Here is a 13,673-nt window from a genome sequence, read left to right on the forward strand (position 1 = left end):
TTCTTTGCTAATGATGACATAGCCTAGCTTTCTAGATTCTAAAGCTGATTGTCTCTAAATCTGCCACATAAAAAGATAGCATTGAGAGTGAACCTAAGGAATGTAAGTCTTTATAAGTCTTATATATGTCTTTATTGAATTAATCTGAATCCAAAATTTTAGTAATGCTCTGAAGTTGTTTCACACTATAGATCAGTGAGTTTATTCTTTTTTGAAATGTGTGTTTTTTATGAACATGTAAGCCAACTTAAGTATTTTTAAACTGCCTTATATTTTATAACATATAGCAACCTCAAAATGTAGTTCTTTTCTGGTTTTTAAACTTCAGCTTATGAATTATAGAGTTTTTGCCACTCAATAAAATGATTTTAATACATCTTCAGCGTCCTAGTCCAATAGTCTTCAGGGAAATGTTTCCTTCTTTTATAAAATTACTAAATCAGTTAATCCTCTTGAGACAAATGGCACAGTGTATAAAAAGGATTATAGTTCTTCCAGTCTTAAAAACTATAAGCTATCGTATTCCTCGTATAGACTAGAAACACCTCAGATTGAACAACAAGCTAGAAACCTTCTCTTTGTTCTTCTTCTCTCTAGATTATATATACACATATATGTATATATAGAAGAGAGATGATAAACATAGAGAGAGAGAGATATGCTCCAAATTTAATTTAATACAACATAAATCAGAGAACAACTTATTAATAAAAATCATGAGAAGAAAAGAACCTAGGTAAGATTAATGTCATAATAAAATCTTCAAGCCTAAACATCCTGAGTGTTTCTGGCATTAACATATTTTTTGGATGAGAAATATGGACGAAAGCAACATAAAAATATGAGAAGACGCAATATTCAAAAATTACCTCTGTGCTGGGACTTACCTAAAAAAAGACAATTGGGAATGAAATTGCTACTAAATATATTAAAGTTTGGAAAAAATTATGTCTTTATTTATCATACTAACTTTGTTGCATGAAGCTAGAGGAAGAAAATAATTTCTTTGTAAAGCTATTGAAACAGTATGGCATGAAATTATAACTAGTTTGTTTTTGCTTTTGTTTTTTACAAAGCAAATATTAAGCTAACCATTTGAGAAGTTATACTGAAAAAATTAAGTGTGTTATAAGAAAGCTTTGAACCTTTCACCTTGCAGATACCTAGTTTTGATGAAATATTCATTGCAACATACAATCGAATCTCAGGAATGCATTTTATTAAATGAATGCATTTTCCTTTCTATAATTATAATTGCATATGCCTCTAGTATTCATAGTCTTTGTAAACATTGTGAAATGTAATACTGAAAAAATAATTTTTTTCCTGAATTTGAAAAAATTTTTCCCTGTATGTAGTCATGTTGCATTCAATGTTATTTAAACATTTCATGTAAAATCTACTTTTCATATCCCAAAGAATCTATCTTACCTGTAACTTGCCAAAACAGCTGCAGTTGCCTTTGGGACTATACTGGTGGTTGGAAACATATGAATATTTTACTATCACCCAGCAAGCATTTTATTGTGGGATTCAGTAGAAAATTAATGCTGTCAAGTAGGTTATAATAGTTTTTTCATTGCTGTTTGGTTCGTTATTTTTATATTTTATAATTTAAATTTAGGCTGGACAGTGTCCATATAAATTGTTTTCTGACTGCATTCTCTGGCTTATAACTCATCTTTTGTTGATTGAGGTTTTCCTGTGTTTTTTGAGCTTTAATATAAACTATGATTTTTAATTTTAAAAAACTTCCTAATGAATATGGACTACATTTAAATGATCATACATTTTTAGAAAAATGATCAACCAAAAATAATGGGAAAGGAAGGGGAAAAGTACAAAAGAAAATGAAGAGAGATTAGGACAAAATTTTAGTTATTTTGTAATCATTTATAATCACTGGAAATGCTTGTGTATGTGTTTCACCCCAGAACTGGAATATACACAATGTAATAATGTTCACATACAGTTTAACATATGGCACAATATTCTTCTTAGGGAAAGTGTTGTCATTATTAAGAAAAACTTGGTGATGATAGACTTTTCAGGTGATAAACATGAAGACCTAAGCACGGTCCGGAAAAAGATAGAAAAACAAGAAAAATAAAAAAGTTAACATAATTTTGAATTGCTATGTGCTGAACTAGAAAAAAGAGAGAGGATGTGAATAAGATACAGAAGAAAAGAGATGGCCATGGCAACAGGGGGAAACATGCAGAGCAGTGACACTAATGACAATTACGAGGGAAGTCCAGCTAACATTTGATTTTCATTGATTTATTTATAGGCATGGTCTTGCTCTGTCATCCAGGCTGGAGTGCATGATCATAGTTCACTGAAGCCTTGAATTCCTGGTCTCAAAGCAATCTTCCTGCTTCATTCTTCCAAGTAGCTGGGATTACACGCACAAGCCACATTTTATTTTTAAATAGTTTGTTTTGTAGGACCCTCCTCTGTCACTGCAAATATTCTGCAAATGTACTACATAAACAACACAAGCATCATGTATGAGGATAGGGTTTATATCTGCTTGGGTAAATACAGAAAAGAGAACAACCAGAGTGAGTGAGACAAATGTAAATTCAAGTTTTCAGGAAAATTGGGAAAGCAGAGATAAAAACGGTCATGAGGATGGAGACCTTGGAGAGTTTTTAGAAGTTTGGTGAGGGTATTGAATTCCCACTGTGGAAGCCAAGAGATGTTTAAATCAACTTTGCTTTGATTTTAAAAGACAGAGTTCTCAGCTGAAATCTGAATTAATGAATAGCAAAGTCTAGAGAAAAGACTAACAAACACAGAAAAAAACTTCATTGAGCAAAGAATGGAATCACCAGATGGTATAAAATAAATACTTAAGAAAAAATTCAAATACAGAATATAAAAGTTGAAATATTATGATAGTTCTTGTGTTTGTTTTTATATTGACATGACTTTTATCGATGCAACATATTATCCCTTCGGAATGCTTAAATTTATGGCCATTGAGAAAACAGAACAAACTCAAAAAGTTGCATGTATTTAGCAACATTTTGAGTAAAAATCACATAAGCTAATTTTTATAGGCTGCTGTTAAAGGAGGTTGGGTGTGGGTAGCAATGTCTTTATGGTGGATTTCAAGAAAAATGGGTATCTCATGCAGACCTTTCCTCTTCTGTTTTAATTTTTCTTCTTATTTTTAAAAATAGAAATCAACTATGAGAAACCGTACAGCAGTAGCAAATTTTATTCTTCTTGGACTGACAGATGATCCACAATTACAGGTGATTATTTTTCTTCTCCTTTTTTTCACCTACATGTTGAGCATCACTGGGAATCTAACCATCATCACTCTCACCCTACTGGATTTGCATCTCAAGACACCCATGTATTTCTTCCTCCGAAATTTCTCATTTTTAGAAGTCTCATTCACAACTGTCTGCATTCCCAAATTTCTTGTTAGTATGGCAACAGGTGATAAGACCATTTCTTACAACAATTGTGCAGCACAGCTGTTTTTCACTATTCTCCTGGGGGCAACTGAATTTTTTCTTCTGGCTGCCATGTCATATGACCGCTATGTGGCCATCTGCAAACCCCTGCATTACACCACCATCATGAGCAGCAGAGTTTGCAGCTTGCTGGTCTTTTCTTCATGGATGGCTGGCTTCCTAATAATTTTTCCGCCACTCCTGATGGGTCTTCAGCTTGATTTCTGTGCAGCCAACACTGTAGATCATTTCTTCTGTGATGTTTCTCCTATACTGCAGCTCTCTTGCACAGACACTGACATAATAGAATTAATGATGCTTCTCTCAGCCATTTTGACGCTCCCGGTTACACTGGTATTAGTGATTCTCTCCTACACAAATATTATCAGGACTATTCTGAAAATACCTTCTTCTCAACAGAGAAGAAAAGCATTTTCTACATGTTCTTCCCACATGGTGGTCGTGTCCATTTCTTATGGCAGCTGCATCTTCATGTATGTGAAACCCTCAGCAAAAGAAAGAGTGTCATTAAATAAAGGGATAGCTCTGCTCAGCACTTCTGTTGCCCCCATGTTGAATCCCTTTATTTATACACTGAGAAACAAACAAGTAAAAGATGTTTTTAAGCACATAGTCAAAAAGATTGAACTTTTCTCAATGAAATGAATCACTTTAATGATATTATTAAGGTTATTTGTAAAATAAAACAAGAAGAATGGAGTATGTACAAAGTATTTCAATGTTTGTATTCAATAATATTACCTCTTTTTTGACATAATTTTCATTATGGCCTTTCTAATCTCCAAAGCCTAACCTTCACTGCCATTTCTCCCTCATGCTGAGAGCACATAGAAAAGATATTTCTTGGTTTTGGTCAAAATCATTTGCCTGTTATTTAGTGCCTCTTTGATTTCCTTTCAAAATTCTCTCAGAGGAAGACAAAGTGAGACTTCAGTTTTTCCATGCTCTTTTCCACTCTTCTGGAATTCAGGGACCCCATTTGTCATATATTCTACATAGAGTTCAGTAGACTACCTAGGTTTGATCACTTAACGAGTGTATTATTGGTGGATACAAAAGTGAAATCTGCTTTCTTACTTAGTGTTTAGTAGAATCTCAAAGCAAATCAATTTAATGGCATTTCTTTAATTGCACAGTTTAATAGCTTCAATTTTTTTAACCAGGCTTAGAGATATAGTATATTCTCAGAAATAAATGAAAGAAACTTCAGAGAGGTTAAAGCATTACTGCTATTGCAGCTATCATATAGAAATTACAGCTAGCATTTATTGATTGCTTACAATGTGCCAGATTTTATTAAATTTATTAGTTCTATCTTCAAAACTCTATAAGACAGGTATAGAGTCTTTAATCCATATGCTCCACTTATGGATTAAAAATGTAAGTCATAAGGATTAAAGAATTTGTTGATGACAACAAAAATAAAAACCCAAGGATAACAAAAATAAAAACCCAAGGATGACAAAAATGATGCTTTCATGTCCACTCACCGCTTACACATTTTTAGCAAAACAAAGTGAAAATCTCTCTCTGCTCTTAAGTCACTTAGAATGCAAAAGAACAGTAAGAACTTTGTAGAACATTCTATAGATTTATGGATGTCATAGATAAAATTAAGATCTTACAGCTCCACAGAGTAACTTATTTTTCAAATTAAGTGACATGAACATTAAAATTAGATGTAATGACTGATCATGTGCAGAGTATTTAAAAACTTTTCCTTTCAATAGTATCATATCTCAGTGTTACAAAACAAGAAAACTTTTTCTGAAAGACTAATGTCAGTTTCCTCAAGAAATATTTGTCTATGATTTAGCTTCCACATAAGGTAACTGATAACCTTATGAATAATTCTGACTGGTAGGATTTATTTTTTTGACTTATAAAATTATTATATACATTTTATCTTAATGTATTTCCAAAGGTATATAACTTTGTCATATCCCCAGGATAGCAAGAAATTTTATATTAATTTTACAAGCATTAGTGAGAAGCTTTAAGTATATATATCTAAATAAATATTAACGGGGCATTGAGAAGCTGAGAAGATTCAAATAGACATTTTAAATAGTGGTATGTATGTGTAAATGGTTTTTATAATGCTGCAATACTTTAAGAACATTTTATTTGAAAATAGAAAATAAAATATCTAGGGAGTATTCTTTAACTTTCACTATTTGGCTTTCTTTGCATCAGGAAATTAAGGTTTTTTTTTAATTATACTTTAAGTTCTAGGGTACATGTGCACAACGTGCAGGTTTGTTACATATGTATGCATGTGCCATGTTGGTGTGCTGCACCCATTAACTCATCATTTACATTAGGTATGTCTCCTAATGCTATCCCTCCCTCCTACCCCCACCTCAGGGCAGGCCCTGGTGTGTGATGTTCCCTTTCCTGTGTCCGAGTGTTGTCATTGTTTATTTCCCACCTATGAGTGACAACATGCGGTGTTTGTTTTTTTGTCCTTGCCATAGTTTGCTGAGAATGATGGTTTATACACAAATAATTATACTTTATAGATAATAACGACACTCAAGAAAAGTTGACTCAAAATGTTTGGAATCTGACAAAAAGTCTGATCTGGAATATCTCAGATTTTCTTCTGAACACTCTTCTCCACAATTTAAGTTGTTGCCAAATGCAAATATGTAACATATTTGTTTTATATTTCTAAGTATTACATTGCTTACTTTTAAAACTTATTCTTTATACATGAACTCTAAGCTCAGCTCTTTTTAAAGTCTAATATATAGGTAAATCCATAAATCATTTAATGTATATTAAAAACTGTAACTTCTCCCCTTTTTCTTTATCCAAAAATGAATTATTGACAACTTTGTGAAATTCAGAAATATACTTAGTAGACTTAACTACTTACAATAGATGGATTATTTTTCTATTTCTAGGTTGTTTGTAAGTAGATAATGGAAAATGCAGAAGGAAAGAAACCCTAGGTGTAAGTTACGATGGGAAAAGATTAGTGAAGATCATTTTTTACTTAATTTGAAATAAATCACTAGCAATCTGACTTATTGTGTAAATACCAGATATCAGGGTCCATTATAGGCACTTAAAATTTTTAAATTGTGCTAGGATTTAAAAAAATATTAAAATCTCATTTGTTCACCTGTTTAACTCATTTCTAATATTCATTTTTCTGGAACTGAAAAGGAAAAAAATAACCAACTGTTTTTCACCAGTATTAGGTTGATGCAAAAGGAATTGCAGTTTCAGCATTAAAACTAATTAAAATTTCACCATTAAAATTTAATTTCACCACTAAAAGTAATGGTGAAATCACAATTCCTTTTGCACCAACCTAATATATACTGAATAAGTATTAAGACAAGCTAGACTCAAGGTATGTCAATTGTCTATTACATAGCCTTCCTGCCTTTGATCTCTAACTCATCCTCCACATTGCTGGTAGGATACTTTCTAAAATACAAATCAGTCATGCCACCACTCTACTAATACATTATTGATGGTTCTCCATTGCCTGCAAAATAATGACAAAATTCCCCAAATATTTGCATAACCTGGAGTGTCCAGTTTGGTTTCTTATCTCTTCCAACTAGTACTTCTATGATGTAACCACACTAAACAACTAAGTATATTGCAAAACTTGTGTGCTGTCACATATATTGAATGCCTGCCCATTGCCCAAATCTCTGTTAGCTTGCAAAACTTCAATCAGTTAAAGTTAATTAACATGGAGACTTCTGTGGAAGGCTGGTCGACAAGTATATGTTAGTCACTTCGTACTCAAATTTTGTAGTGTTTGTAGTCAACTCTAGATGGTGCTTATCATAGCACATGTAATTAACTATATTTGTTTCTTGCAATGAACTCTAAATCTCATAGTTTTCTACATTCTCTTCATCCAACCCAGTGCCTAGTAAGGAATAAATGAAATAAATACGGAAACAAATGACAGGAGATGAGTGAAGTTAATATGTTCACCTATGAAATAAGATTAAAATGTGGCATTTGATAGGGCTTAATATAAAAATGTAAGCCTAGATTAAGGATGTCTATTATAAAATAATTAATAGATTGGACTTGATGACAGGCAATATGAAAAAAAATTTAGGTGTTAGAAAACTACAAGTTTACTATAAATATGGAGTGTTTATGAGCATTGAAGAGATAATTCAATTGTATGATACAATAAAATCCCATTGTATCATACATATCTCAAAAATTCTTTTTAGTTTTATCCTTTAAAAATCTTTTGAAGTAAAAGAATAATCAATATTATCATAAATTTAGAAATTATGTCATATGAGAAAAGATTTAGGGTACTAATGATATGGAGCATGAGAAAAAATTGCTTATAAGAAAAATAAATGCTACCTTCAAATATTAAGATTACTGTGTTCTCAAAAATTACGGACTTGCTTTTCTTTTTATAAATATAGGTGTGCAACTGGTGTTTATCAAACATTCAATTAGTAAATATACATATATTTTTCATGGTACATGCACATTTATCAGTTTATAATTTATATATAAGCAACAGTATAAAATATTTTGAAATTTTAATAGAAAAAGGAATTAATAAAGGAAATTATACAAAATGATCAATATATTTTAATAATATAACTTTACAGTATAACTTAATTTTACTTATGGTACAAATATTAGTTTCATTTTAATTAAATATACTTTATTATACTTGCAAATACTTATTTAATTCTTGTGTGAAATGAACTGCAAGTCTTATTACAGTTTATTTTACCTAGTACTTAGTTATGTGGGTTGTCATAGTGCAAAGTTAATGCTTCACAATAATGTGGATCCATTTTAAATGAACTGGAAATCACAACAATTGTTCTTCAATCCCATTCAAATTTTTTTTTTTTTTTTTGAAATTGACTACATTATTGTTAATCAGCTGTCTTGATTTTGCATTTTTATATAATTTTTTAAAAGCACACAAATGTTTTATTAAGAAAATGTTTTAAAAGATTAAAATGATTATGTTTTCAAGTTTTCTAATGAGTAGATGAGTATTTTTATATTTAATGAGTTTAAATAATTTCCAGTAACAAAAATCATGGAACGAATTTCAAACAGTCAATTTACAAATTTCTCTTTTAATTCAACTTTCTTTTGATAATGGGTTACTTTTTCCCATATTTTTAAAACACCATCTGTTTTGGAACAGAGTAAGGGGGTAATATCTTCAAGAAAACATATTATTGATGGAGATCTGTTATTATAGGGAAGGGAAAACTAGGCTATGTCTACTTATAAAATAAAATTCCATAATTCTCTTCAATGTGTCTTTTAAAATACTTTACATAAGAAATTGTGATTCTGTATCTGATACAAGTTTTTAAATTATTACTTAGCATATCATCATACATTTCTGATTTGCTTTTCTTCCTTTTTTTTCTTGTCCACCTCCCCTTCCTTCTCCTTTCTCTTCTAACAACCCTTTAAAAATGTAAAATACATCTCAGGATCTCAGGTGGAAGTCTGTACCAAAACAGTCCTTGGCCTGTGGGCTATGGTTTGCTGGCCTGTGGAATAAATGATGGCAAAGGGCTAGAGTACAAAAGTATACCATTTTATTTGCAGGTTATGCAAATAAATTCTGATATTATCTATTAATCCATAAACATTCATTCCCAAAATCAATAACTGGATATTTAGTGCCAGAATTATTTTTGATTTATTCCAATAAATGGGCCATAACTGAAAAGACAGTTGCAATTGAATTTACTACCTAATTCAACTTATGGGTTCATTATCATCTGCTAAAATTTATCTGTGTTAGGAGAGGCAGACAATTGAGTTCAATGGGTATGTGGATTAAGTCACCACTCCTGCATCTTTCTTTTTTAAGTCTTTGATGGTGGCACTAGCTTTGAAGCTTTTCCAAGGATATAATGATGCTGTCTGTTTATTATCGTTAGTGAGGGAGACCTTATGGTTTTCCACTTGGCCCTGAATATATGTGTTTTGACTATATGCACAGAACAACTTTGCACATGCACTAGGATCACTGTAAAACAGACTAGCACATAATCATAACTTATCAGGAAAATGTCTTCTGACTCCAATATCTTCCACTCTTATAAGTAAACACACTGGCATTTTATAGTCATTGCAATTAAGATTAGCTCAGAAATGAGGTGGAATAACCTCTGAAAAATCCATGTTTCATTGATTTCACTGTACAGTTTTCTTGGGAAAGGACCACATATCTATTGAAGGACACTAGCAGAAGATTTAGATATTAATATGCATGACAGTTTTGCAAAGACAACTTTCTTCATGGGTTCTGGTTCTATGAAATGATTGAAGTCTGTAATTGAATAAGGAGCTTTAACTCCATTATGATGGCTAATTCATTCTTCCTTTCACTTATCCTAGAGTTCTTTCAATTATATGGAACAGTTAGAAACGTAATGGGCTGCCTATTTATTTTAGTCCTAGGAATTTCATAATCTGTTGTTCACTACTAAAGTGCATCATGCAATTTTGATAACTACTTTGGCCATACTGACCAATAAGTAACCACACTGAATATGCTCATATCAGTTAAGTGCTATTACATAGCCTCTGACTTCCCATGATCCATTATGTCCACTGAAATCAGGGAGATCATTTTAACAAAAGCATCTTCTATCTTCATTTCAAACCAGTGGTTACAATACTTTTTAAAGCTGCTAGCAAATACCCTTGTGAATATTTTAATATCTTGCCAAAAGATTTTCCTCTGGGTATTCTCCAGTTACATAGCTAAGGGGTATGTAAGTAAATTGCATACAATAAAGCTGTTCCATATTGCAATTGCTCTACATTTTAGATGTATATTTACATATATGAAATACATACACACATACACACATATATGTAATTCCCAACTGGGATCCTTTCAGACTTCCAATCAATTAACTTTCACAAAGATATCTGGGAAGGATGTAAATTTAACCAATATTGCTGTATAATAAACTGCGAGATCAGAACCTACCTTTGTTTTCAGCACCAAGTGACATGAGGATTTAAGAGATAATAAATTTATTTAGGACAGTCATGGGAACTTCATGGTTTGCTGATTATTGTATAATTCAAGATAATAATTAAAGGCTACAACCTTGTAATTTCCTTTAAGATCCTCAATATGGATAGAAATAGCCTTCCCATGTTATAGCATGTGCAGTACTTGTATTTCACATGCTTATCACAGTGCTCTTTATCTTATACATCTACTTTGAGAGAGCTCAGCCTTAAATATAAGCTTCTTTCCAAGTGATAATATTTGATGCCATAGACTTGTAATATTCCATTTTCTTATGGTTGCAGCACTTCTCAGACCTTTCAAGATGATATTAACTAATTCTAAATTACCCTTCTCAAGGATCTATTTCATGCAACCACTTGTAGTACCAAATATATCAGTTATCACTGTTAGGTTGCAATTCTCCATGGCATTTCTACACATTTAATATTATGCTTGGTCTGGATTTTTTTTTACAAAGGTGTTTTTATATCATTCAGCCTTGAAAGATTGAAATAATACCTCCCTCCAGGGCAGAAGGGAGATTTGCTTCCTGACTAGGATTATAAAATAGATGTCTCCCAGGATGACCAGGTTGGGCAGGTTTTCTAGCTATCTCTTTAAAATAGCGGGGGTTCCCTAAGTTCAGGATTTCACAGTTGTGTTACAGACTGATTGCGTCTGCTGTACCCATGGAGCCCCCTCTGCATTGCACTCCCCTGGGGACTGGGAGGCCAAGGGAACGAGGAAACAATCGATGTTGGTGAGGATGTGGAGAAATAGGAACACTTTTACACTGTTGGTGGGAGTATAAATTAGTTCAACCATTGTGGAAGACAGTGTGGTGATTCCTCAAGGATCTAGAACTAGAAATACCATTTGACCCAGCAATCCCATTACTGGGTATATACCCAAAGGATTATAAATCATTCTACTATAAAGACACATGCACACGTATGTTTATTGTGGCACTATTCACAATAGCAAAGACTTGGAACCAACCCAAATGCCCATCAATGATGGGTTGGATAAAGAAAATGTGGTACATATACACCATGAAATACTATAAAATATACATCCATAAAAAACGATGAGTTCATGTCCTTTGCAGGGACATGGATGATGCTGGAAACTATCATTCTCAGCAAACTAACACAGGAACAGAAAACCAAACACCGCATGTTGTCACTCATAAGTGGGAGTTGAACAATGACAGAGAAGAATTTTAAATGCATATTTCTCAGTGAAACTAGGCAGACTTAAAAGGCTATAAATTATTTAATTTCATTTATATAATATTCTGGTAGAGATAAATTTATAGAGAAAGTAACATATCAGTGGTTGCCAGGACTTTGTTGGAGTAAGGGTTAAACGAGGAAGCATAGGAAATCTTTGGTTAGGGTAGTAAAATTATTCTATATAGTAATGTAAAGATGAATACATAATGTAGGGAGACCCCCTGAAACTATTGCTATGGAATAAAAGATGAAATGCTCCTGATTGTTATAAATACAAAATTGCATGCAGGATTGTGTAAAGACAATGCCAGGTTGGACTGCCAGAATGAGCCAACAGCACATGATGTGCTTCCCCCTGCAGAGAGCCTATGAACGGATGTGCAGTCAGGGAGGTTTCACATCACCAAGACTCCTGTCCCAGAAAAGCAGATGTTCATAGCTCTGGGAATGGAATGCGACCCTTGTGGAGAGCCTATAAATGGACACATTGTGGGGGCGCCTGTTCATATGGATAAGATAGGGCTATAAACGCCCTCATCTTGCCACGGCTCTTCTAGGCCTCTTTAGGGGTAAGGCATACTACCTTCTGATATTTTCTGGTCTAACCAGTTGTCTAGCTTCACCTCCTGTTTCTATGGATTGTTTGTAACCAGCTTTTGCTGCAACTGTTACTGCTGATTAATAACTTGCTAATCATAGGTTATGGAAAGACTGTGTTTCTGTTTTAAGGCTCTGTTAGAAATTACTGATGCACACACTATATTGTAAATTCTTATCTCTGTATACTGTACTTCTGCATACAGATGTTACATTAAAGAATTACTTCATCCCCATGTGACCATCTCACCTCATAATCTTCCTAACCTACCCCCACTCTCACTAAACTTAATAATAAATGCTGGTATATCCAGTGCATTGGCGGCATCGTGGGACCTGAAGGCAGTGATCCTCCTGGACCCAGCTTTCACTGTCTTGTGTGTGTCTATTATTTCTTGGCCTGCCAATCTGCCTGGTAATAAAGAAGGAGCCCCCCATTGCATTGCAGGCTGTTGGCCAGATCCTGCAATAACATAACACTGTGCAGTTGTCAAAACCAGTAGAACTTTACAATACAAAGAATGCTTCTAATGTGTGAAAACTAAAAAAAAAAAAAGTCTGGGATATCACAATAGAATGTGGAAGAATTTAGCTATATTACAAATGTGTGACACAACCTCACTGAAGGCATAGTGTAAAAAGTTGCTGACCTAAGAGAAATGAGTGGAGTCAGTAAGATTAAAGTCAAAAGGAACTATACATAACCAATATAGTCAAGTTAATAAAATTTTCTCCCAATACACATACATACTGGAACTGAATGATTGAGCAAGTGGATGGCAGATAATGGAAGCCAGTATCTCAGTGTTGCATTGGGAGATTACAGATAAGGAATGACTCATGTGATGGCATTTTAAACATGGTGACAGTATAAACTAAGTTTAATATATATACAGATTGATACTATAAAATATTTATCATTGTGTGTCTAGGCGTGGGTTAGTATAAACACCTATATTTCCTTGCTCTGTCACCTGAGAGGGTCTAGAAGCAAAAACAGCCCAGTAGCAATAAGCACACCCAGTGCCCAGATCTTGGTTTTTAACACCATTTTCTCATAAGAAAAATAAGTAGAATCAGGCTGCTGATTGAGTTTGGCTGTATGTTTCTAATGCAGATGTTATCATTGCATGGCGTATTTGCAACTCCTGTCAAAAGTTGACTTGCTTTTGTCATGCTGGGGTAGGCCATATTGCAAGGAATGTTGCCTCTTCCTGCTTTTGGCCTCTTGACTACCTTGGGTCTATTAGTAGTGCCTCACCAGGTAGATGCTGCTTTAGGTTACTGATAAGTTGACTATGGCACACAACTGTGATCTTTGACATTATCTGT

General features: G+C 33.2%; 1 protein-coding gene across 1 annotated transcript; it reads left to right on the top strand.

The window, feature by feature from the left end:
- Window positions 1–525: 525 nt before the first annotated feature.
- Window positions 526–12,592, top strand: LOC100442186 (olfactory receptor 6C74). The gene is made up of 2 exons (XM_054528538.1): window positions 526–736; window positions 3,189–12,592. The coding sequence occupies exon 2, from the start codon at window positions 3,198–3,200 to the stop codon at window positions 4,134–4,136; it is 939 nt and encodes a 312-aa protein (XP_054384513.1). The 5' UTR covers window positions 526–736; window positions 3,189–3,197; the 3' UTR covers window positions 4,137–12,592.
- Window positions 12,593–13,673: the final 1,081 nt, after the last annotated feature.

This window comes from Pongo abelii, chromosome 10 (assembly GCF_028885655.2).
Source record: "Pongo abelii isolate AG06213 chromosome 10, NHGRI_mPonAbe1-v2.0_pri, whole genome shotgun sequence".
NCBI lineage: Eukaryota > Metazoa > Chordata > Mammalia > Primates > Hominidae > Pongo > Pongo abelii.

Bases quoted from the DNA above. Each gene is read 5' to 3' on its own strand.
- LOC100442186 (XM_054528538.1), top strand. From the start codon at position 3,198: ATGAGAAACCGTACAGCAGTAGCAAATTTTATTCTTCTTGGACTGACA.